Source organism: Tenrec ecaudatus, chromosome 14, assembly GCF_050624435.1.
Source record: "Tenrec ecaudatus isolate mTenEca1 chromosome 14, mTenEca1.hap1, whole genome shotgun sequence".
Taxonomy (NCBI): domain Eukaryota; kingdom Metazoa; phylum Chordata; class Mammalia; order Afrosoricida; family Tenrecidae; genus Tenrec; species Tenrec ecaudatus.
In genome coordinates this window covers 32,860,680-32,882,832 of record NC_134543.1, presented here as the reverse complement: position 1 = coordinate 32,882,832, position 22,153 = coordinate 32,860,680, and the positions used below count along the sequence as shown (strand labels likewise).

Below are 22,153 nucleotides of genomic sequence, written 5' to 3'. Positions count from 1 at the left end.
TTAGCATGTGGATACAGGATCGGGCAGCCAATTTCCGGAGCGCTCACAGTGTCACAAAATATAAGTATTCTGCCTAAAAATACGCTCAGAGTGAATTTTTTGGTTTGTTCCCAGTCCCCCTTAAGTTGAGTTTACAGCTATTAAATAGAATTCTTCTGTTGTTCTTGCTTCGGAATGAGTGCACGCAGAAAGCAGGTAACGAAACATGATGCCATGTGCTTCCCCCCACCCCCCACCCCTCACATTGTCTCCCTCAGGTAGCCGATCTAAAGCCCACATTTCTTATTTTAGTGACTTTAGTGGCAGTTGTGACTGGGGAGACACCCACTACACACAACTCTCATGCTTCCCAAACCCAGCAAAGCTTTGCAGTGTCCTTGTAGCGCACCACAAGCCCAGCTACGGGCCTCCCACTTTCATCAGTGGGTTTCTAAATGGCCTGGCCTGCCTTCCGAGTCACGCCGTCGAGGGGCGACTGCCGCAGGGCACCGACTCCAGCGAGCTGGAGCGCCTGCCCTTCCGCCGCCGGGGCTCCACTTGAGCGCACAGCTCAGCCCGCAGCGGGAGCAGTGCTCTGGCCAGTGTAAAGGCGGAAGCATCGTTCCAGGGCCCGGCTGCACTTTCTTTTTTAAATGAGTGAGTAGCTATTCAGTTACCATGGTGCTTTGAGGTTGAGCCTCCTGTGGGTGGTACTGAGGGTGCCCTCACTGTTTAAGGCGTTACCAGTGTTTTTGCCATGCCCTCCTCCCCCAGGTGAACGAATCTTTTACAGAAAGACGGAGTCACTGTTCCCTCCCAGGTAATCTTTGTATCCGTGATCCGAGAGCCCTGGAGTTGGTCCTAAAGCGTCTCTGACCCACGGCCGGCCGTCAAGACCAGCGCGACGCATTGCCACCCTGTAGGACGGGGAGACGTGCTCCTATGGGTTACAAAGCCTCTGAATCTTTACAGGACGCAGGAGCTTCATGCTTCTCCCCCGGCAGCTGGTGGTTTCGAACTGCTGACCTCGTGGTTAGCACTCCCATGGAGAATGCATTACACCACCAGGGTTCCCTTCTCGAGGGAACAATGAACGTGTTACGACTTCCTGCGGTAGAAACAGCGATGTACCAGCTGGCGGTGAGGTCGGGATGGATGCTGCGAACCCATTCATGCAGAGTCTCAACGGCTCAATGGCCTCACAACCTCAGGTCGTGGACTTAGTTTTTGTGCAGGCACACATGACACTGCCCTCTTCCCTGCTGGGCTCGGCCCCTGTGCCACGGCGCCTGCCCACTCCCTGTGTGGGGACACTGACTCTTCAGTTGAAAGTTGGAATTCAGTAGGGTGACTCATAATACCTGTCCCACTCAAGGGATGAAAAACCTGCCTGCACAAGGTGCGGACGGGCAAGAGAGGACGTTTAAAAACAGTAACGGTTTAAAAACCCTACTTGTCCTTGGTGATTGGTTTGGCGGCCACACACTTTAGGAATGTTGACAAGGTGGGACACGTCCACAGAGGGGGCACTGGGCAAATGAAGCGTGTCAGAGGCTTTGGGATGAGAGCGTGGTGAGGGACTCTAACCAACCTGAAGTCCAGAACGGTGGAGGTGAGGAGGGCGTGGCGGCTTTCTTCGGGCACCAGCAGATGAGGGCAGTGAGACCCCGGATCCCAGCCCCTCACGAGGAGCCTGCTCTGGAGAGACGTGGACTCTTAGGAAGCCAAGAGCTGCTGGTTACGGGCCACAGTCAAGCAGAGACTAGATAAAGATGCTCTGAGCGTGTTTCAGGATCAGCCGAATGATGACTACAAGCCCATTTCAGTCTGAAGCGTGACTCAAACTACCACATGCTCGCAAAGAAAGATACAATGAAGCGCATCGAAAGGAGGATCAAGTCTTGTCAGAGCTTCTCAAGGACAGGCTCTTGTGGTCCCCGCGCTCCAGCACGAGGAGGCAGGACGTGTGCACATGGGTGTCAGAGCTGAGATCCAGGTCTCAGGGCCATGCCCTTTAGAACAGGGACATAGGACCCGTTTGAAGATATTCACTGCTCTAAACTAAATGAGGACCTCCTTGGGGAGGATATGGCAAAGCAATTTGTGATACACACGCACGCGCACACACACACACACACATGACATATGACATACTGAAGTTTTTCTAAATCGAGATTTTTGTGGAAATGACTACAACTGTATGTATGGCACACTAACTTTGTATCGTGAGCCTCTTTTGTGTGCATGAATCTTAGTTGTGGGGAAAATGGTTTGGAGATGCTGGAGTAGGACTTTTATAATAATAACTATTTTCTAGAATTTTCTAGTGTGCAAAGGCTTTGATATAGTTTTCCCTGGGTTGCATATCATGGGCTTGCCATCTTAACCATAAGGAAGTACAGGTCAGTGTTTGGTGATTTTGCTCTGGGCCACTTTGGATGGTGGAGTTTGAATTTTGGAATTTCGTTCCTATTTTCCCTACTCCTAACCCCGTGCTATTTCCAATTGCCTCCCCCCCCCCCCCCGCTGGGATTATCTGTCTCAGGCAAGTCAGACAGGTTGCCCTGGTGACACAGCAGGTTGCAAGTTGGGGTGCTAACCACAAGGTCAGCAGTGAAGTCCCCCTGCCTGCTCCACAGGACAGCGATGAAGATTGCTGCCCCCGTAGAGAATGAATGACAGCCGTGGAAACCCACGGGGGCCAGTTCTCCTGTGTCCTGTAGGGTGTGATAGGAGCTGGAACCGATCCCATGGTCTTGGGAGCAAGAAAACCACTCCCTCCGTGCATCTTGAACTCGGGCTCTATCCCGTCTTCTTGTGAAGCTTGTTCATGCATTGCTTAGTAAACAGACATGCTGCTGTGAATTCCCACCCGAATGTTTCAGCTTCACACACCTACCCCCCTTTCCTGGACGGTCAATATTAACTTGGCTGGCATTGTTAATCCGGGCACCTGTTTTAATTAAGCACCTATCATATTATTAGTGTTCGCACAGGGAAAAGTAAAACTGATTAAGTAGATGCCTAAATGTTCTTCCCAGAAGTAGTCATTTGCCAGTTCATGGACATCAGCAGCAGTGGTTTTAATGTGTACCAGTGGAAAGTGGTCTCCGTGTCATCTAAATGCATGACCCCAGTGCAAGTGCTCCCAGACTGCATGACCTCATGATACGATAAACTATCCTGCTATGAGAAACAGAGCCCCGAAGTTTCCCCACCCATTGGAAACCACATCGGGAGCCTGGAGCTTGTGGCAGGTTTCCTTCAGCCGGGAATGGCAGTCCGAACTTGCTTCTGGCAGGCCTGGCAGGGTTTGGCGTGTCACTCCACACATCGTGGGTTAGCTCAGTCCCAATGGCCCTTGTCAGTCCTGTTCATTTGCCTACCTTGTCTACATGCCTTTCTCAACAAATAGGCGATGGAGATTGACATAGCATGTACATAGTTGTCCCTGTGCACCCAGGCAAGTACAGACAGAGACAGAGGCTGCTTAGCAGGACCTGAGGTTAGAATTTAGTCCAGTGCCCGCGGGACTGTCCGCCTTGGTTGAGGAGTCTCTGAAGTCTTGTTTGTCCTTGTTGGGGGGCTCCTACAGGTTCGGAGTGAGCCGCAGGTCCCCGGCCTCCATCGACCGGCAGAACACGCAGTCAGACCTCAGCGGCAGCGGGAAATCCACGCCCAGCTGGCAAAGGGGCGAGGACAGCATTGCTGACCCGATGGGTGAGTAACTCCTCCAAGAAAGCAAGTTGCTCTTGCTCCTGTGGAACAGCGGAGCCCCAGGCAGCCCCGATGAAGCAAAAGGAAGTCTCAGAGGGGTGACTTATCAGGAAAAGCAACCCTTGAGCCCTGAGCCTGGGTCTTCAGCGACCCTGTGTGTAAGACGAGAAAGGACGGATTTTTCAGCTCTGAGACTAAAAGGCTACCTGTGTGTCCTGAGGACCTCCCTCCCCCTTGTTGGTTGACTGGTTGTTTTGCCTAGTGTAAATGCATGGTGATTTTCTAATGTTGAGTTTTTTAAAACCGATCATTGGAGGGGAAAGAGATATTTTGTTTTAAGAGTTCTGTCTGTGGCTTGGTTAGAATCTTTTCCCTCCATTTTAAACCACCCACCCATGCCCCTTTATGCTCCGCTATTAAGCTGCCTGCCGAGGAAGTGGCTTAGCGGCATGTAACAGCTAGATGGGAAGGATTTAAGTTCTGAGCCCTCCTTTGGATTTCAGACTTCCAGTCCCTCCCTCTTCTCTGTTCAACACCACAGCTCGCCTTGATCGGCTAACACTGTGTCCTGAAAGGAGACTCAAAGACAGCAGCATCCAGGGCATGGTGTGAGCACCAGGGCTTGACCCTGGACTGCTCTTTCCTGTCCCACCCGCCATGTGGGAGCTGATTCCTACCCAAAGTGACTCTGTAGGACAGGGCAGAACTGCCCCTGGGGGTTCCTGAGACGGTGACTCTTGATGGGCGTAGAGAGCCTCGTCTTCCTCCCCAGGAGCAGCTGGTGGGACCTAACCAGTGACCTCAAGGAGTAGCTCACCCTGCCACCAGGCCTCCTTCCTGTAGGATGAAGTCAACTGTAGGGCGGAACAAGATCATCTTTCCGGACAAAGCACCCTCCCTTTCTGTCCTCTCGGCAGATGTGGTGGGTTTCGCCCGTATTCGAGATGGGTTCATGGACTTGGAGTCGAGGCGTTGGAGAGGGAGTGGCGCCAGAGTTGAGGGAGAGAAACGCTGTTCCCAGGCTCTAAAGATGTGCCTTGCTCCAGTAACATCCCCGCGATGTCCCAGCAGCCATCTGCCACCTCCCACTCTCCTCCCCCACCGCCCCAGCCTTGCCAACCTGGAGGATGTGGGCCGTTGTTCTGCTCTGGACGGAATGTTTCCAGCCCCTGTGTTTTGATCCGTTGAGATGGTAACGCCACGTGTAGAAAGGATCCCTTGTCGCGTGTGACTGCAGCAGCTTTCCTGGCTCCCAGGGCAAGCTTTGAACAAAGCTGCCAGCAAACCCTTTGTACACGTGCAGGGTCATGCTTCCCACTTCCACGAAGCCGTAAGAGGCACAGAAGTGAATTTGGGGCCTGGAAAGGGTAATTATGAGGTTCGTCCTAGGCCTGTATTCATTCTTGTGTGTGCGCGTGTGCGCACACACACGTACACACCTCCCTCTGCTCCCTCGTATCCACTTTAACTTAGGGCTTCCTGCTTTTAATAGATGAGACCCTCAAATTAATATGGTTTAATCTTTCTAACACATTTGCTCATCCTCTTAGGGATGTGTGCTTTTCTGGATCATAATATTCCTGATCTCAACATGGCCCGAGGAGCCATTCACCACCACGTTTAAGTGGTGACCTTTCTCCATCCAGAAGCCTGAGGTTTGGAATATGTCCACCTAAAATAAGTGTGTGCCAGGTTTGATACCCACTGTGACAGGGCACTAACCCTGGTTTCCGCACACATGGGAAGAACTGAGGGGCTAGTGGACAGAAGGCGCTCTGGCGGCATGGTGAGTTCTGGATGGAGCTGCTAGCTACACTGTCGGTGGTTCAACCCCACCAGCCACTGCGAGGGAGAAAAATGAGGCTGGCTGCTCCGGTAATGATGTCAAGCCTTGGAAGCCCACAGAGGCAGCTCTGCTCTGTCCTGTGACTTGAGTCAACGTGGGGTGGGGGGGTGCAGACACACACGGAGGACAACTCGAGAGGAGTCAGTCATCACGGAGTTGTCATGCATCAGCTCACTGCACTGAGGGTAGAAAGCACCGGCCTTCTGGCGCTCAGTTTGTAAGAGCGAAATCCTCTTAACTCACAGAAGGTTCTTTGTTAGCGGGGACCCCCCCCCATGTGTGTGTGACAGACCGGTACCCCACTGGCAGTGGAGATCAGGTGTGCCTCTTGCTTAATGGGCTCGCTCTTCCTCGTACCTCCGTGTTTGTCCTTCTGCCTCTCTGCTCTTGGAAATGGCCGGGAGCCCACGAGTGTATCGCCCTGTCCTTTACCTGTTAGGAAAGGCATTGCCGAAGCCCAGGCCTGTCGCTCACAGTCACAGGAGCGTTCAGGAGAATAAGTCACGTGCCTTCCGCCTTTGGAACCCCGTAGTGATGCCCGCGGAGTCCCAAAGGAGCGATTGTTTTAAGTAAACTAGTTGCTGTGTGTCTTTTCTGTTGTGCTTAGCTTACAGTTATAGAGGACTTCAGGATTTCAATTCTTTTGTCCTCGAGCAGCATGAATATACAGGTAAAATCTGTCCAAAGTGTCATGGTAAGTAACACGTGATTGTACCCCTGCCTGTCTAGGGGATGTAGACAAGGCTAGGGTAGCCGGACATTGCAGTGACTGAATGTCCTGAGTTTAGCCCTGTCTTCTGAACCGTCCCCAAACCACAAGTGGATGCCCACCTCTGCCGCATTGTTCATGGCCTGTGGCTTGGTGGTTGTTGGCTCTGCTGATGTGTATGGCGTGACACACTGTCACCAGCTGCAAGCTTCCCCCATCAGCCACCGAGTCCCTGACATGCTGTCCCCTGTGTCAACTCTCGACAAGCTTATCGCACCCGGACTCAGAGTGTGCTGGTCAGTGAACCACCAGCTGCAGTGGCAAGCCGCCGTCATTTATCACCGTGCGCTCCTGTCCACCTAGTGCCTGCACCTTAATGCCCTGTACTGTATTCCAGAACCGACGTGCCACCTCCCCGCGGTATCAAAGGTCCTGCCCGCTTTCCGAGAGAGCCCCGGTGGGAGACTGACGCGGCAGGATCCGGTGGTGCACTTGTCGCCAAACAAGCAAGGCCATGTAAGTTAACGCAGCTCCTCGCCACGCATGTGCTCCGCCCCACCAGAGGAAGCCATGCTGACAGAGGTCAGGCGTGGGCTGGACGGTCTGCTCCCAGATAAATTGTGGTGCACCTCCACAGGTCTCGGGGCTCTGGGTGGGAAAACCTTCTGATCTGATCATCAGGGACCTGAAAATGCTAGGAACAGATTGTGCAAGCGAAGGATTTCATGTGCTTGCACAGTCAGGCATGAGATGCGGTGGGAATAGCCGCCAAGGGGGCACCTCCCCCTAAGCTCCCTGCAGCTGCTTCTCCTACCTGCCACTGGGGCACGCGGCATGAAGCTCGGACCCTCACCCACTTACCACAGTCGGCAGGTCCGGCCCACGGCAGCCCTGTCGGACAGAGAGGAACTGCTCGTGTGGTTTCCGAGACTGGAACTCCGTGTGGGGGGAGGAAGCCTCGTCTCTCACCACCAGGGCAGCTGTGGGTTTCCAGCTGCCAGTCTAGTGGTTGGCAGCCCAGCACGTGACACTACCCAACAACCCCTGCTCTCAGCATACACAATTAACCTTCCACTCACAGGGGCCGCGGGAATGAGCAGTTACCTTTACTCATTCTCACAGTTGATTTCTGTGGTCTCTTTCTTCAACAAATTGTGTGTTTCCCTTCGTCTCGTTTTATAAGATGAGAGAGTCGCATACAATCTGCCCAGGAAAGTTTTAGTGGGATGGGCCGACGACATCAAGTTTTGTTCAAAACCACTGCCACGCTGATTCCAAAGCACGGTGCCCGATAGGACAGAGTCGAGCTGCCTCACAGGGTTCTCCGGGCTGTGGCCAGTACAGAAGCCGACTGCCATGTATTTCTCCCCCTTGGAGCAACTGGTGTGTTTGAACTGCCCCCTTTCCAGTTAGCAGTCAAGTGCTTGGGTCACTGGGCCACTTGACTCCTCCAGTTTGCTCCAGAGCAGTGATGGGGAACCTTTTCTTTTTTGCCAAGGGCCATAGGTTGATTGGATAACATCATTTTCAGGCCATCCTGGTCAAACATGTAACATGATGGCTGGAACCGCCGCTCATGGGTGAGGTGTGTGTGTGTGTGTGTGTGTGTGTGTGTGTGTGTGTGTGTGTGTGTGTACATCTTTAGCTCTGCACCTAAAAAGCCCCTTTGCACATATGGCCACCTAGCACATTCAGCGTGGCTAGTGCATGTGGAGAGGGGCCAGGAGGGACGGGAAGTCTAGAGAAAGAAAGGGTGAGCCACATCAGGAAATCTAAAATGTTCTAGAAGCCAAATTTTGAAAAAAAATGGAAACGAATACAGTTAAATTAGTAACATTTTAATGAATAACATATTTAACTGATTCCTTCCTCTCTCTATAAATTGTGTGTGTGTGTGTGTGTGTGTGTGTGTGTGTGTGTGTGTGTGAGAGAGAGAGAGAGAGAGAGAGAGAGAGAGAGAGAGAGAGAGAGAGAGAGAGAGATTTCAATTTAAGTTCAGCTCCTGGGTCTCTGGGTCTCTAGTTTCAGTAGTTGGTACATAAATCCAAATAATTTTCCTTGTAGACGCTTTGGCATCATTCTGTTTCAAGGTAGTTCTAAAATGGCCTTTCTGACGCTGGCTGCAATGCCATTGCTCCTGATGGTGTCGATCCCAGCAGAGTAAACCGTATGATTTTTTATTCAGAATGGCCAGAAGCACTCCATTTCTGCTTAAGTAACACCTGGAATATTGACCGTTATGCATTCTGTCCCAACGATTTTACTTCTAGAGCAACCCTTGTTCCCATTCTTAAGGAATCTTTGTAGCTGCTGCTTCTCGTGGGCGCCTGAAGGCCTCCCAGGCTTTGCTCCTGCGAGCTTTCCTGCATGCTCCTCATTAGCGCTGACGCCACTTGAGAAGGCAGCTCTGCCTCGGTCAGGTTTTGAGTGCCTTCCAAGCCGAGGGCTCATCTGCCGCCGTCTCTGACAGCGTGCTGCTTCTGGTCAGTAAGTTTTCAATAACTGGCAATGCTTGGCTAATTCCTCTGAAGCGTGCATCCTATTCCTCCCTCGTAGTCTGTTTTCAGTCTGGAAGCTCTGCCAGACACTCTTCAGTCTGTGCGACCCTCCCTCTTGGTATTGGAAATACCAGTGACATAGCTTTCAGCACCAGAGCCAGACACCAGCCACCACAGTACGACAGACAGACAGACTCCTCAGAAAGCTCTTCTCAGTAGGTGCTAACTTGCAAGGGAATGGTGACTTCAGTAGGATAAACTTTATGTTCGGCCTGCCCACGCTACTCAGCTTCTGCGTTCTCCGAACTTAGAGTCCAGCACACTTTAAATGATAAGTGATGATCTTAGCCCCAAAGAATGAGAACTGATGTGTCATTTCCTTTTGATTTACTATTTACTTTTTAAGGTAAAGGAGATGACTGTATACTTTACTTACAGGAAGCAAAACATTTTCCTTCTTATTCTCTCCTTATTGATATCACGCTCTTGTTGTTATGTACTGCCTTTTCCTTTACCCCAATTAATGTTTATCTAGTGTGCTTTCTTTCTTCCCTTGTTTTCCCCTATCTCTCATAATCACTGAAGAATTGCTTCTGTCTTTAAACCTTTTCTTGACTTTTTATCATGGTGAACTCATGCAATTCTTGCCCTTTTGTGATGGGCTTATTTCACTTATGAGACACGTTTCTTGGATTCTCCGTGTTCTTTGACAGTGCATCGTAGCTCCTTGTACGGATACACCGCAGTGCTTTCATCCAGCCGGGTATGGCACTTGGGTTGTGTCCATGTCTTTGTTACTGTGGATCCTGCTGCACTGGACAGGGAGACTCCTCTTCATTTTTAAGACTAAGATAATCCAGGACATTTTAATCACAATTTCATGAGCTTTCTTGTGAAAGTTAGCAAAATAACTAATTGCTACCTTAGCATAAATCAAATAATGAAAAGTGGATTCGATGAAACATTCCATCGGCTTTTTGCCATTCAAAGTCACATATTTTTCCAGGCACCTTCTACCTAACTTTGTTGTCATTTAAACCCTTGGACCTTCTGAACTCCCTGCGTTTAGGTACACCTCGCTGTATTGCTTTCCTGTTATTATTTTAAACCTTTCCCGTGAATTGGGTACGGGTTCGCAGAGCAGATCATCTGTTTTACACTCAGCACGTCTTCTTTCGTCTTACTCCTAGTGTCTACTGTTTGCATTCTTCTCCTGTTCTAGCCCTTCTGAACTCCGTCCCTGGAAAAGTCTGCTCTTTTGACCTTGAAATGGTTGATTATGCTAAGGTGTGCTTACCTCAGTAGTGTTGCAGACCTGTCAGTTGTTTGGCTGAAAATTGAGGTGGGGGGTGTGGGGGTGAGTACCGTATGTACTCAAATATAAGCCGAGGTACCTACTTATTACCTGGGAAACCAGAAAAACTGATTGACTCGAGTATAAGCCTAGGGTAGAAAATGCAGAAGCTATTGGTGAGTTTCAATAATCAAAACACATGAAAATAAAATTACTAAAAATTGAGACATCAGTGGGGTAATGTAGTTAAATATTTATTTTAAATAAAAACCATAAATAAAAGGACAAGTCATTTAACAGTAGTAAACCAGCACAGTAAGTGGAAAATAGGTTCAACAAAAACATTAAGGTATCAACAATGATACCCTAACAGTACTATTCCCTGAGCTCAATCAGCAACCAAGCTAAAATGTAAAGAGTTAAAATCCTTCAAAACTGGATTCCTCATCATCATCCGTATCCCAGTGCAGAGCTTCAGCTGGTGTAAGGTCATCATAGACGCTGTCCTCACTGAGATCACCGCCATCACCATCACTGCTGTCATTTTCATACAAAGCGCAGTCTTCACTGCCATCCATAGCATTACTAATACTACATTTCTGGAAGGCACGTCGCACCATGTCTCCTGGAATGTCTTCCCATGCATCTCGAACCCACTTTGCTATTAACTCTGTGTCAGTTCTCATAAGATTTCCACCTTTTGTTAGTCAGGCTTGACCAGATGACATCCATTCATGCCACATCCTTCTCACACGGTCTTTAAAAGACTTATTCAAAGATACATGTCATAGGCCGGCTCTGATTGGTTAGATGTGAGTAAACAAACATTCAAAGCCCTGCAGTGTTTGCGGGGCTTTGAATGAACAGCGGAAGAAACGACAATCACCCACGAGATAACTGGCGCTCATCCCGTTGCCTGGCGGGGGGTGGAGGGGATGTTACATCTCACTGGGGTACCACTGACCCGTGTTTAAGCCGAACCCCAGTTTTTCAGCACATTTTTGTGCTGAAAAACTCGGCCTATACACGAGTATATACGGTATTTCCGGACCTGAAGCTTACCTAAAGGACGGAGTTTGGGTAGTTCCACCCGTCTCTGCCCAACCAGTCTCTTTTATGATGTTGAGTCTTGTTCCACGTTCCACATTCCCCCAGCCCCACCACCCCTCTGTCTGCAACACTTGATACGGTACCTTCCAGGGCAGTTGTTGGGCGCGGGGCACCATCTATTTCCTCTGGTCTCAAGGTGGGCAAGACCGACATTCGTGTGGTTCATTAGTCTACTGGGGTATTTGTTCCCGTGTTTCTTTTGGTTCTCAGCACTCTTCCTTCCTCCGAATAGAGAGAGACCCCCAGTTGCACCTTAGATGGCCAGTCACAAGCTTTTAAGACCCCGATTGCTAGTCACCAAAGGACAGTGTAGAACATTGCCTTTGTGAAGTATATTACGCCAACTGACCTTGATGCCCCCTAGTGTTTTCATCTCCCCCGCTGTTCTAGAAGCCACACCTGAACTTAAGTACATCCTGCTTCCCTTTCAGTCTGATAGCCACTACTCAAGCCACTCCAGTAGCAATACCCTCTCCAGCAACGCGTCCAGCGCCCACAGTGACGACAAGTGGTATGATGGGGACCACCCTGAATCTGAACTCAGCAGCTATAACTATCTGCAGGGCACCTCTGCGGACAGCGGCATCGACACCACCTCCTATGGCCCCAGCCACGGCAGCACAGCCTCCCTCGGGGCTGCCACGTCGTCCCCGCGCTCCGGGCCCAGCAAGGAGAAAGTGGCCCCGCTGTGGCACAGCTCCAGCGAAGCGATCTCCTTGGCAGACCGGACTTTAGAGGCAGACAGCCATGGCCTGGACCGGAAAGCAGAGTCTTCCCTGAGCTTGGATATCCACAGCAAGAGCCAGCTGGGTGCAGGCCCTCTGACGAGAGAGAACAGCACTTTCAGCATCAACGATGCCGCTTCCCACACAAGGTAACCCTCCTCCCAGCCTGCTCCTGGGACTGGGATCCCGCCCCGCCTGTGCTGGGCTCCGTAATACACGTGTAGGAAGAGGGTTTTTCGTGCAGTGGAAACGACTTGAGTTCCTGGGTGGCGTGAATGGTTAAGTGTTTGACTGCTCCCACAAAAGGTGTGGGTGAGAACCCGCCCACCAGACCCACGGGAGTAATCTGCTTCAGTAAAGACCGTGTCCAAGGAACCCTCCCTCCCCCCTGCGGAGCCCAGGCACACCCTGTTTCAGTCAAATGCTCTGGAGAACACCCTCACGGTCCTCGTGCCCGCTTCAAGTTGTGAACGTTGTATTTGCTTTTTTTAAAGAAAAGTTCTCACTGGCATACCAGAGTCAGAGAGGAAAAGTATATCCTGGCAATCTTGACTTTCCTCTGGTCACACAGAATGTAGCACAGAGCCGCCTTTTGAAGATTTATGTATTTCCAAAACACCCTCCGACCCAGGTCTCCCAAAGAAAGGGGGATGGTTGAGGTGAGCCAGCCATTATTTATGCTGCGCCGCGTCCTTTTCCAAGTGTGTCTCTCGTCTGCCCCCATGGGGTTTGCGTGGTAGATCCCACCCCTCCTTCAGGTGACTCCCCGACAGTGATGTGTTGGGGGAGGGGGAGAAGTCCAACAGAAAAGTGTAGTTCAAATTCGATGCATTCCCACTGGCCTTTAAGTATAGAAACGTACCCCTTCCCAGCATCCTTCGAGACCATCCCACCGGGCACTATAAACACTGTTTCGAAGCCTAAAATCCTTTCGGGAAGGAACCGGTCGGTCACTATCGCTTTGGAGCCCGTTTCCCCTGCTCTCAGCCGTTGGTCGCCTTGTGTGACAGCATCTCCACCTTGCCCCGTCTGGGTGCTTCTAACAGTTACTTCCTTAAGAAAGTAACGGGGAAGCTCGATTTAGATTTCATTTCCAAATGGGGGTTCAGGGAGCCCAGGCACATAACCTCTCTGTGCTCACCGTCATTTCCAGATACCCAGCAAACCTGCTGCAATTCAGAAAACTGGGTTTGATTCAAGTGGTGAAGGGAAATCTTGAGAAAAGCCAAACTGGAAGCTAGGCATCAAAGACTTCTGTCTCAGACAGGAGATAGATAGATAGATAGATAGATAGATAGATAGATAGATAGATAGATAGATAGATAGATAGGAAGAATAATTTTTTATTGGGGGCTCTTACAGCTCTTCTTACAATCCATACCATACATCAATTGTATCTGACATATTAGTACATATATTCCATCATTCTTTTCTAGACATTTATTTTCCATTGAGCCCTTGGGATCAGCTCTTCTTTTTTTCCCTTCTCTCTGCTTCCCCTCCACACCACCCAACCCTCATGGCCCACTGATAGGTTATAGATTGTTAATTATTTTCAAATCTCACGCCAACCACTGTCTCCTTTCCCCCTCTGGTTTCTATTGTTCCCCCTGGCTGGGGGTGTGTGGTTATGTGCCATTCATTGCGATCAGTGCCCCCCTCCCTCTCCACCTCTCCCCGCCTTTCCCCTACCCTTTTGGTATCTCTGTTCCTGGGTCCCATGTGTTGTGAGTTGTATCTCTTGCCTGTACCTATGTGCATGCTCCTGTTCAGTTTGGGAAGCGGCACTGGAGTCATGATAGCTAGGGGGGTGAGGAGGCCTCCAGGGAACAGAGGTAGATTGCGTGACCCATTAGTGCTCTACTGCACCCTGACTGACTCTTCCCCTCCCTGCACCCCCTCTGTTGGGGGGATGTTCCATTGTCCATCTGTAGGCTTTGGGTCTCCACTCCAATCCCCCTCCATTCTCACCAATGCATTTTTGTTTGTTTATTTACTGTTTGTTGTGAGTCTTCTGATGCCCGTTGCCCAGTCTCAATGACACCTCACAATCACACCAGCTGATGTGCTTCTTCCATGTGGGCTTGTTGCTTCACTGTTGGATGGCCGCTTGTTTGCCTTCAAGCTTTTAAGACCCCCGACACTATATTTTTTAATAGCTGGGCACCATCCTCTGGCTTTACCACATCTGCTTATGCACCCATTTTGTCTTCAGCGATCCTGTGTGTGTGGGGTGGGTGGGGGGGAGGTGAGGTGGTGAGTGAGCATCACAGAATGCCAATTTGTTAGAACAAAGTGTTCTTGTATTGAGGGAAGGTATGAGCTGAGGCCCAAGACCCATCGGCAGCCTCAGTGCTTTGCCTTATAAATATATGTACATAGGCCAATCCCTCTATTGTGATGGATTAATGTATTTGCAGACGTGCACACCTCTGCTAATCTCCCTATCTGTGCCTTTGCTTCTAGAGCTTGTCTCTGTGTCTTTGTGCCTCCTCCTGCCCCACCATCACTTTCCCCTTCTTCCACCTCAGTGCTTCCTCTCCACTAGCTTGATGTTGCTCTAATACTCACAGGCTCTCTGCCCTCTCCTAGATGCTGGATCCTCTTCCCTGGTTGTTCCCCTGTCCATGACGCTGCCCGCTCACCACACCCTTCTTCCCCCTCTCCCCTCCTGGGCCTCATCCAGGATGCTAGCTGCTGCTTTGGAAAGCCTCCCTCTGACTAGATATAGGCCATACATTGACTTAGGATAGTTTTCAAATACCTGGCTTCAGGGCTTTAACTTGACTTGTATTTCTTTGGTTTTTAGTGTTTAGAGGGAGAGAGAGAGAGAGAGACTACACCCTTTTAGAAGTGTTTTTCCATCAGCAGCTCTGGCGGCTCTCATTCTCTCCTTTGGCGACAGAAGCAAGTTGGTTACAGAGGTCTTGTTTAGGAGGAACTACCAAGGCATAAGGTTGACAGAGCAGGACATCTGACATGATCTGAAAGATCCTGTTGGGTCTACAGAGTCCTCTGGAATTCTGCGCCCTGTTTGCCGGGTCTGAATCTGCTGACGGGGACTGCCTGAAGGCCTCAGGGATTATCTGAATGTTCTACTTCAGTCTGGCCATGCAGAAATCATCTAAATTATCATTTAGAAATAACTCAGGAGAGAAGAAAAGAATGTGACCTTCCAGAGAGGGTGGTCAAGTTGCATTCTTTTGCGACTCGGTGAGCTTGTTGATCTTGGCAGGGCGAGTCGGATAACCAGAGATTTAGTAGCTTTCCTTTTCTGGAGCAAAAGGGGACTCAGCCACCAAATGCACATTGCCAGCAAAGCTAAACTCACTGCAAATTAGAGTGTTTGTGTCCTCTGCAGACAGGAACAGCAATTAATGGGTGATCTCGTGACAGGGCATACAAGAGCTCGTACCTGCGGCTGGGTGACAAAGACCAAATTACAGTGATTAAGTTCCACCGCATAAATCTGGCCACGCTCTCCCCGACTCTCTGGTGGTGGTTTTGCAGGTTTTCTTGGCACCCATGAGAACTGCATTAATGTAGGTTGGTAATTACACACGAGTGCTCAACTTGACTGTTGTTAAGAGAAGCCATAGCCATGGATACCTTCCTGCAATTAAACAGAGTCTCATAATGGCTCTGGCATGTTGCTCCTTTCAATGTCTGTATGTTTTCTGTGAGGCTTAAACATTTCAGGGGAGCTTTTTGTTTTGGTCGTAGTTGGCGGTGTCACTTTGAGCTCGTCGAAGTGAATCACTCAGTAAATGCTGTAGTGCACACAGGAGAACAGGACGGTTCCATTTCTGAAGTGCACTCGCCAGCTGGCTGGTGGTTCTTCTACAGAGTCTGTCCTGGCCCCCAAGGAGCTCCCGCCTGCAGTGGAGGGCATTGTCAGTGTCCCCGCTTTCACACCCATTGCCGCTGGGTCCATTCCAACTCATGGCAAGCACATTCTGTTCCATGCTGAATCAACCTGGTTTGCATGTTGGGCTTACATCCATGTTTGCATGTCTCACCTACACCCACTGTGTCAGTCTGGGTAGACTAAAGAAACAAATGCATAGACACTCATGTGTATAGGAAAGAGCTTTATAGACAAGAGCAGTTGAAATATTGAGGAAACGTCCCAGCCCAGCCCTGATCAAGTCCATAAGTCCAGTATTTGCCCATATGTCCGATATCAATCTATAAAGTCCTCTTCAGACTCACGAAACAAAGGCAGTGATGACGAATACAGGAAGATCACAGGCCAGTGGGGGGGAGGGTAGTCTTGCGGATCCAGTGATGGTAGAAGCATCTCAGCACTGGCAGGGGTCTCCACGTGGCTCCTTCACTTCCCAGGGCACAGGGTCTGTCGGTGTACTGCCATGTTTCTTGTCAGTAGAGAAGGTCTCTAAGGAGGAAATACAGGAACTCCCAGGATCCTCAAGGAAAGGCCATGCCCACACAGAGGCCTCATTGGCTATACAGTGATTGACAGGCTAGACTCCACCCCTTCACTCATAATCCTCTCCAATTGACACCAGATGATATAGCTACCACACCCACCCTTTCGCCAGCCGTCTGCTGGGTCAGAACGTGCTCTTGCTACTTTCACGCAACCCCGGAGCTCTGTAGCCAATTAGTGATCACTTGATCATTTGTAAAGGTCTACTGCCCTTCTGGACAAGAGGATCCTCGATCCCAACACGTGCATCCTCAGTGCAGTGCATGGCCTGAGCATGAATGCGCAGCATGCACTTGGATGAATGAAAAATGAGCAACTTCTTCCTTAATGTTTGCATGTTCTGCCTGTTGGCTCGGGCACCCTGTAGCCAACCAGCTTGAAAGTTGCCCCACCCTCAGCTCGGTGGTTCTTCTAGAGAACCTCCAGTGTAGTTCAAAGTCGACTGTTCTGTTTGCCAGTATCCACACACAACCCGCAGGCCTCTAAGTCCGCAGAGTAGTCTAAGTGGGCTAAAAGCTATATCTGTGTACAATGAAAAACTGAAAGAGGTAACAGGAAGGGACTTTGTAACACTTGCCTGCACACCTGCATCATGATTCCCATATCAGTTGGTCAGTGTCTGGGGCCAGAACAAGGCCAGAGCCCTGGGTGTTTTTATGTTGATAGAGAATATTTTAGGTTATCAAATGTATTGCAAGTTGTAAATATCCTTCTGAGCAAGACAAAAGGTTTTCTCTCGTTTCCGTTTTTTAAGCTCTGTGTCAGCTTCCTGAATGCAACATGTAGTTATTTTTGTTCAACAAGCATTTTCTCCCATAATGCTTGTAACGGTCTCATTCTATAATGACAGATGACAATGAGCCTGGCGCTATTGTTACCTTGCTGGTTCCTTCATAAAGGACTGGGCCTTGCAGACTCGGTTCGTGGGCCACAGTGCTCCCTCTTAGGGCCTATCTCCAGCTCCATATCCCCCGGGCTCTAGCTGTTAGTGACCCCTGTGCTTCCGGAGTGGCTTCCTGCTCAGACGGCGTGGTCTCTGCGTCGCTGCTGCTGCTGCTGCTGCTGCAATTGCGTGCACATTTCCTTTGTCAGCGGTATCCGGTGTCATTTCTGTTTGGTTCGCTGTCTCCCCTCTGTTGGACTGCCCAGAATGTGGCGGCCAGAAGTGGATATAGGACAAACTTGGCTGGTGCTGAACACATTGGGAGGGAGGAGTCCCCCGAAACCATTGTCCCCCACATTAGCAGTGACCCAGAAGCAATCATCGGCCACCCTCCCAGGCCCCTCCCATTGGTAGGAGGCCAGCATTCAGCCTTTGCCCAGATTTTGCCACAGCCGTCTGGCAGGTGACTAATTGCTGTTCTCCTCCTCCTGCAAACATCGTCCTTGGCAGGCCTGGCCAGGGTTTGGGCCCAGCCCCTGTCCCCCACGGCAGTTCCTAACTGAAGATAACTTCCAGCATTTCCTTCCGCAGCTTTCCACAGCTGACGGGGGCTGGAGCAGCGGCTCTCCACCTTCCTCATGCCGTGACCCTTTCAGACAGTTCCTCGTGTGGTGGTGATCCCCTCCCCCCAACCATAAGGTTATTTTCATCGCTGTCATTTTGTTACTGTTATGAATCAGGCGACCCTTGTGAAAAGTCCTTTGACATCCCCCCCAAGGGGTCATGACCCACAGATTTAGAACCGCTGTCGGATAGGTGGTATTCCCAGTGAGACTGCAGCAATTCCGCCCTTTCCTAGCTCCCTGTAGACTGGGCACTGATTGCTGGCATTCAGTCCCCAGTCCTTTGCAAGGTGAGCAGAGGGGGCCCCTCTCAGAGAGCAGCATGCACTGAGACTAGCTCTGTCACTTAGGGGTCTCACGGCAGCCCCCCTAGAATGTTGCACCAGAACCAGGCACATCGAGGTACCAGATAGCAGAGCATTTTAGTTCAGTCTTTTGCGCATTGGATCAGCCTGGTACTGGCAAGGGAGATGTTTTGATAGATTTAGGCTGCTTCGTATTCTTTTTTTGTTTTTATTTTTTAATTATTTTTAAATCATTTTATTTTGGGCTCATATAACTCTTATCACAGTCCATACATACATCAGTTGTGTAAAGCACGTTTGTACATTTGTTGCCCTCATCATTCTCAAAACATTTGCTCTCCACTTAAGCCCTTGGCATCAGCTCCTCATTTTTCTCCCTTCCCTCCCTGCTCCCCACTCCTTCATGAACCCTTGATAATTTATAAATTATTGTTTTGTCATATCTTACACTGTCCAACATCTCCCTTCACCCACTTTTCTGTCGTCCATCCCCCAGCGGGGAGGTTATATGTCCATCCCAACCTCCCTCCACCCTCCCAGTATCACCACTTTCAACACTGACCCTGAAAGGATCATCCGTCCTGGATTCCCTGTGTTTCCAGTTTCTATCTTTACCAGTGCACATCCTCTAGTCTAGCCAGATTTGTAAGGTAGAATTGGGATCATGATAGTGGGGGAAGTGGGGGGGAAGCACTTAGGAACTAGAGGAAAGTTGTATGTTTCATCATTGCTACACTGCACCCTGACTGGCTTGTCTCCTCCCCGCAGCCCTTCTGTAAGGGGATGTCCAGTTGCCTACAGATGGGCTTTGGGTCCCCACTCCGCACTCCTTCTCATTCACAATGATATGATACTTTGTTCTTTGATGCCTGGTACCTGATCCCTTCCACACCTTGTGATCGCACAGGCTGGTGTCCTTCTTCCATGTGGGCTTTGCTGCTTGAGGCTGCTTCATAGTCTTGTTACCTCATGGCCACCTCTTCACTTGTTCTGTGAAGAATCGTGTATATATGTGTAGTCTTCTTTGTTAAAATCTGTGTCCTAGATGGCCAAATGGAATCCAGGGTGGTTCCAGTTTTAGAAAGGGAAGTGATTCTATATCTGTCTGTCTGTCTTTCTGTATGCCTGTCTCTCTCTTTCTCTCTCTCTCTCTCTCTCTCTCTCTCTCTCTCTCTCTCTCTCTCTCCATCCATCCATCCATCCATCCATCCATCCATCCATCCATCCATCCATCGTCTATCTATTAATCTATCTGGAGACATCATTAAATGACCAGTCTTTGTGATTCATGTAAAATCCAGGGATGCCCTTGCTATGTACAAAGGAACTTCGAAATGGTCGCGGAAAAATTTTCCTTATCCATTTATTCCATTTTGCCACCAACGATTTGAGGTCCCTTCATATTGTCGATGGTTCCAGTGTGACCATTCAAACTGACCTTGACCGTCATGAGGACAGAAACGCGAGCACTGTAGTCACCCCTCCTTCAGAGAGCTCCTCGTGTTTCGTAATCATTGCCCAGTCACACAAGTTCCGGGAAGAGACTTAACGTGCCACACATAAGAGCCTATTGAATGAATCAAATCTCCACGACAGCGACACCCCTGGCCACACCGGTCTACTTTAAAAAGAGGTACGAAGCCGCCCACTTGGCTTGTGTTGTATTGCAATTCCACCCACTTCAGAAGTTCCTCTGTGACGTCTGCTGGGGCCTGCCCGAAGATGCTCTAAAAGCTTCAAGGTTGTCAGCTCACAGACCCACCACCACAGCTCGGCTCAGTTGAGGGACCACAGCAGGAGGGCAAACTGCCCCCGAGTCGATTCTGACTCCCAGTGACCCCCTAGAACCTGCTCCCTGGGGTTTCCGAGGCTGCCGTTCCTCACAGGAGCAGACTGCCACATCTCTCTGCCCCACAGGAGGGTGACAGGCCCATGCCAATGTTAGAGCAGGGTTTCGGACCACTTAATTCCACCTTGACCCCCTGCTTCGACTTCCCCTTTCCACCCCAAAGATGCTGAACAAGAACCTGCATTTCTCCAGTTCCCTCGTGACTGTGAAAGTTATGGCTAGATGGGGGCGGAGGGGGACTGGAAGCCCGGGTCCAGGCCCTGTGTCAGGTGAGAAGTGCAGGGGGGTTTGTACAGTGGTCCGAATCCGTTTGTACAGTGGTCCGAATCCTTAAGGAACACATGGAGCCTTTGGAACAGCACTCACAACCTGTGGGATGTGACCCCTTTGGGGGACGAATGACCCTTTCCCAGGGGTCACCTGATTCATAACAGTAGCAAAATAACAGTGATAAAGTAGCAACGAAAATAATTTGATGGTTTGGGGGTCACTACCACATGAGGAACTGTATGAAAGGGCCGCGGAATTAGGAACGCTGAGAACCACTGCTTTAGAAGCTAAAAGTTGGTCATAATGAGAGTCACCCATGCTCTGTCTCATCCCACACTGGAGAACCCCGACGGGGCTCTGGTGGCGAGGATGTAGGTCGTGTGCGAACTTTGGTAAGGGGACACAGAAATCCTATAGTTAAAGGTCCCCCAGGCTTGCAGTGAGTGAACGGAAACGCTCAACGGTGGTGGTGATTTATGTTAAGTGCTAGGACTGTGTTGCAACTCACAGCCACCTGGTGTACCACAGAATGAAACACTGTCCCGTGCAGTGCTGCATCCTCACAGTTGAGCTCATTGCTGCAGCCCCTGTCTCGTCCAGGGCCCCTATTCCCAGTGTCATCTTTTAAAACGTATTTAAAACAAACAAGTGCTTAAAAAGACATTGGCGATGAACAAGTGTGTAGAGAGATTATTGCCAGTTGCCAAGGGGCAGGCGATCCCAGTGCGCCCCGTGTGGGGAAGCTGGATTCCTGATCCGCTCTGTCTGTCCACCTTGGCTCAGCCCTGCGCAGGGCTGCCAGGAGTCCCAGAGCTGAGTGGCCACTGAGACTGCTGAGTGTAAAGTACGGCCTTTCCTCGCCTCTTGTCTCTTCTAGATGCGACTCCAGCCCCATCAGTGGTGCGAAAGTGTTACCGAGAGTTCCAGACAAGCTTCCCTCTTTGACGTTTTAACTTAAAGTCCAGATTCGGCCCCAGTGACCCCAGGACGCGTTGACAGCGGGCATTTATATTACAGTCAGGAAACAAGGCTAGCCCTCCACCTCCATTAACAATCCATTAAACTGTCCTCGCCCTTAGACCCCCATCCTGGCTGACGCTTTTACAGCCTGCATAACTACCCGGGAAGCACACGGGAACCAGCTCATGTGGTCTTTGTCCTGCTTCTTCTCAGTACCATGAGCTCCCGACACTCTGCCAGCCCGGTGGTTTTCAGCAGCGCCAGGAGCTCCCCCAAAGAAGAGCTCCGTCCTGCCAGCTCCTCGCAGCTCGCGCCCTCCTTCTCCTCATCCTCCTCGTCCTCCTCCTCCGGCCTGAGGACTTTCTACCCGCGCCAGGGCGCCACGAGCAAGTACCTGATCGGATGGAAGAAACCCGAAGGAACCATCAACTCTGTGGGATTTATGGACACGAGAAAGTAAGGGCTCTTGCTGGCGGCTTGCCTGTACAAGGTCAAGACAGAAAAGGCCGGGCCTCTTTCTGTCAACAGAGAGGCTGGGCTGCGTGATGGGGAGGGAATCGTTTTTATGGAGGGATTTGGGTTCTTTTCCTGCCTTTTAAACTGAAGCTCGAGTTGCTTCTCCACTTTATTTCTTAAATAAGATGTATTACAAACCTTGGATTTGAGGCTTTCTGATCTTCTAAGGAAAGAGTCCATCTGAAGACCACTCTTTGAGAATAATTGCCCCCCCCCCCCCGGATGTGACTAAGACCACACTGGCCCTGTGAGACAGTTCTCCAAGCAGGGCGTCTGGCCCCAGAGGGGACATTAGAAAGTGAGTGCCCTGAGTTTGCAGGACTTTCCCCCCAACAAAGCAGTAGGATGATAAAGGTAAATGATTTGTTCCATGAGTGTGATTTTGTTGGTTTGTTTGTACAAGGCGTTCATGGAGGATT

At 50.3% G+C, this 22,153-nt stretch overlaps 1 protein-coding gene across 24 annotated transcripts in view; it reads left to right on the top strand.

The window, feature by feature from the left end:
- Positions 1-22,153, top strand: part of SIPA1L1 (signal induced proliferation associated 1 like 1) — a 335,625-nt gene that overhangs the window by 295,493 nt on the left and 17,979 nt on the right. For 23 of the 24 annotated variants that reach the window (XM_075531736.1, XM_075531745.1, XM_075531744.1 and 20 more), the window contains 4 exons: positions 3,575-3,699; positions 6,649-6,767; positions 11,585-12,027; positions 21,432-21,674. In XM_075531736.1, coding sequence (XP_075387851.1) covers positions 3,575-3,699; positions 6,649-6,767; positions 11,585-12,027; positions 21,432-21,674 — 930 coding nt within the window. The remainder of the gene's footprint in view (positions 1-3,574; positions 3,700-6,648; positions 6,768-11,584; positions 12,028-21,431; positions 21,675-22,153) is intronic. The other variant, XM_075531749.1, reaches the window with a different exon arrangement.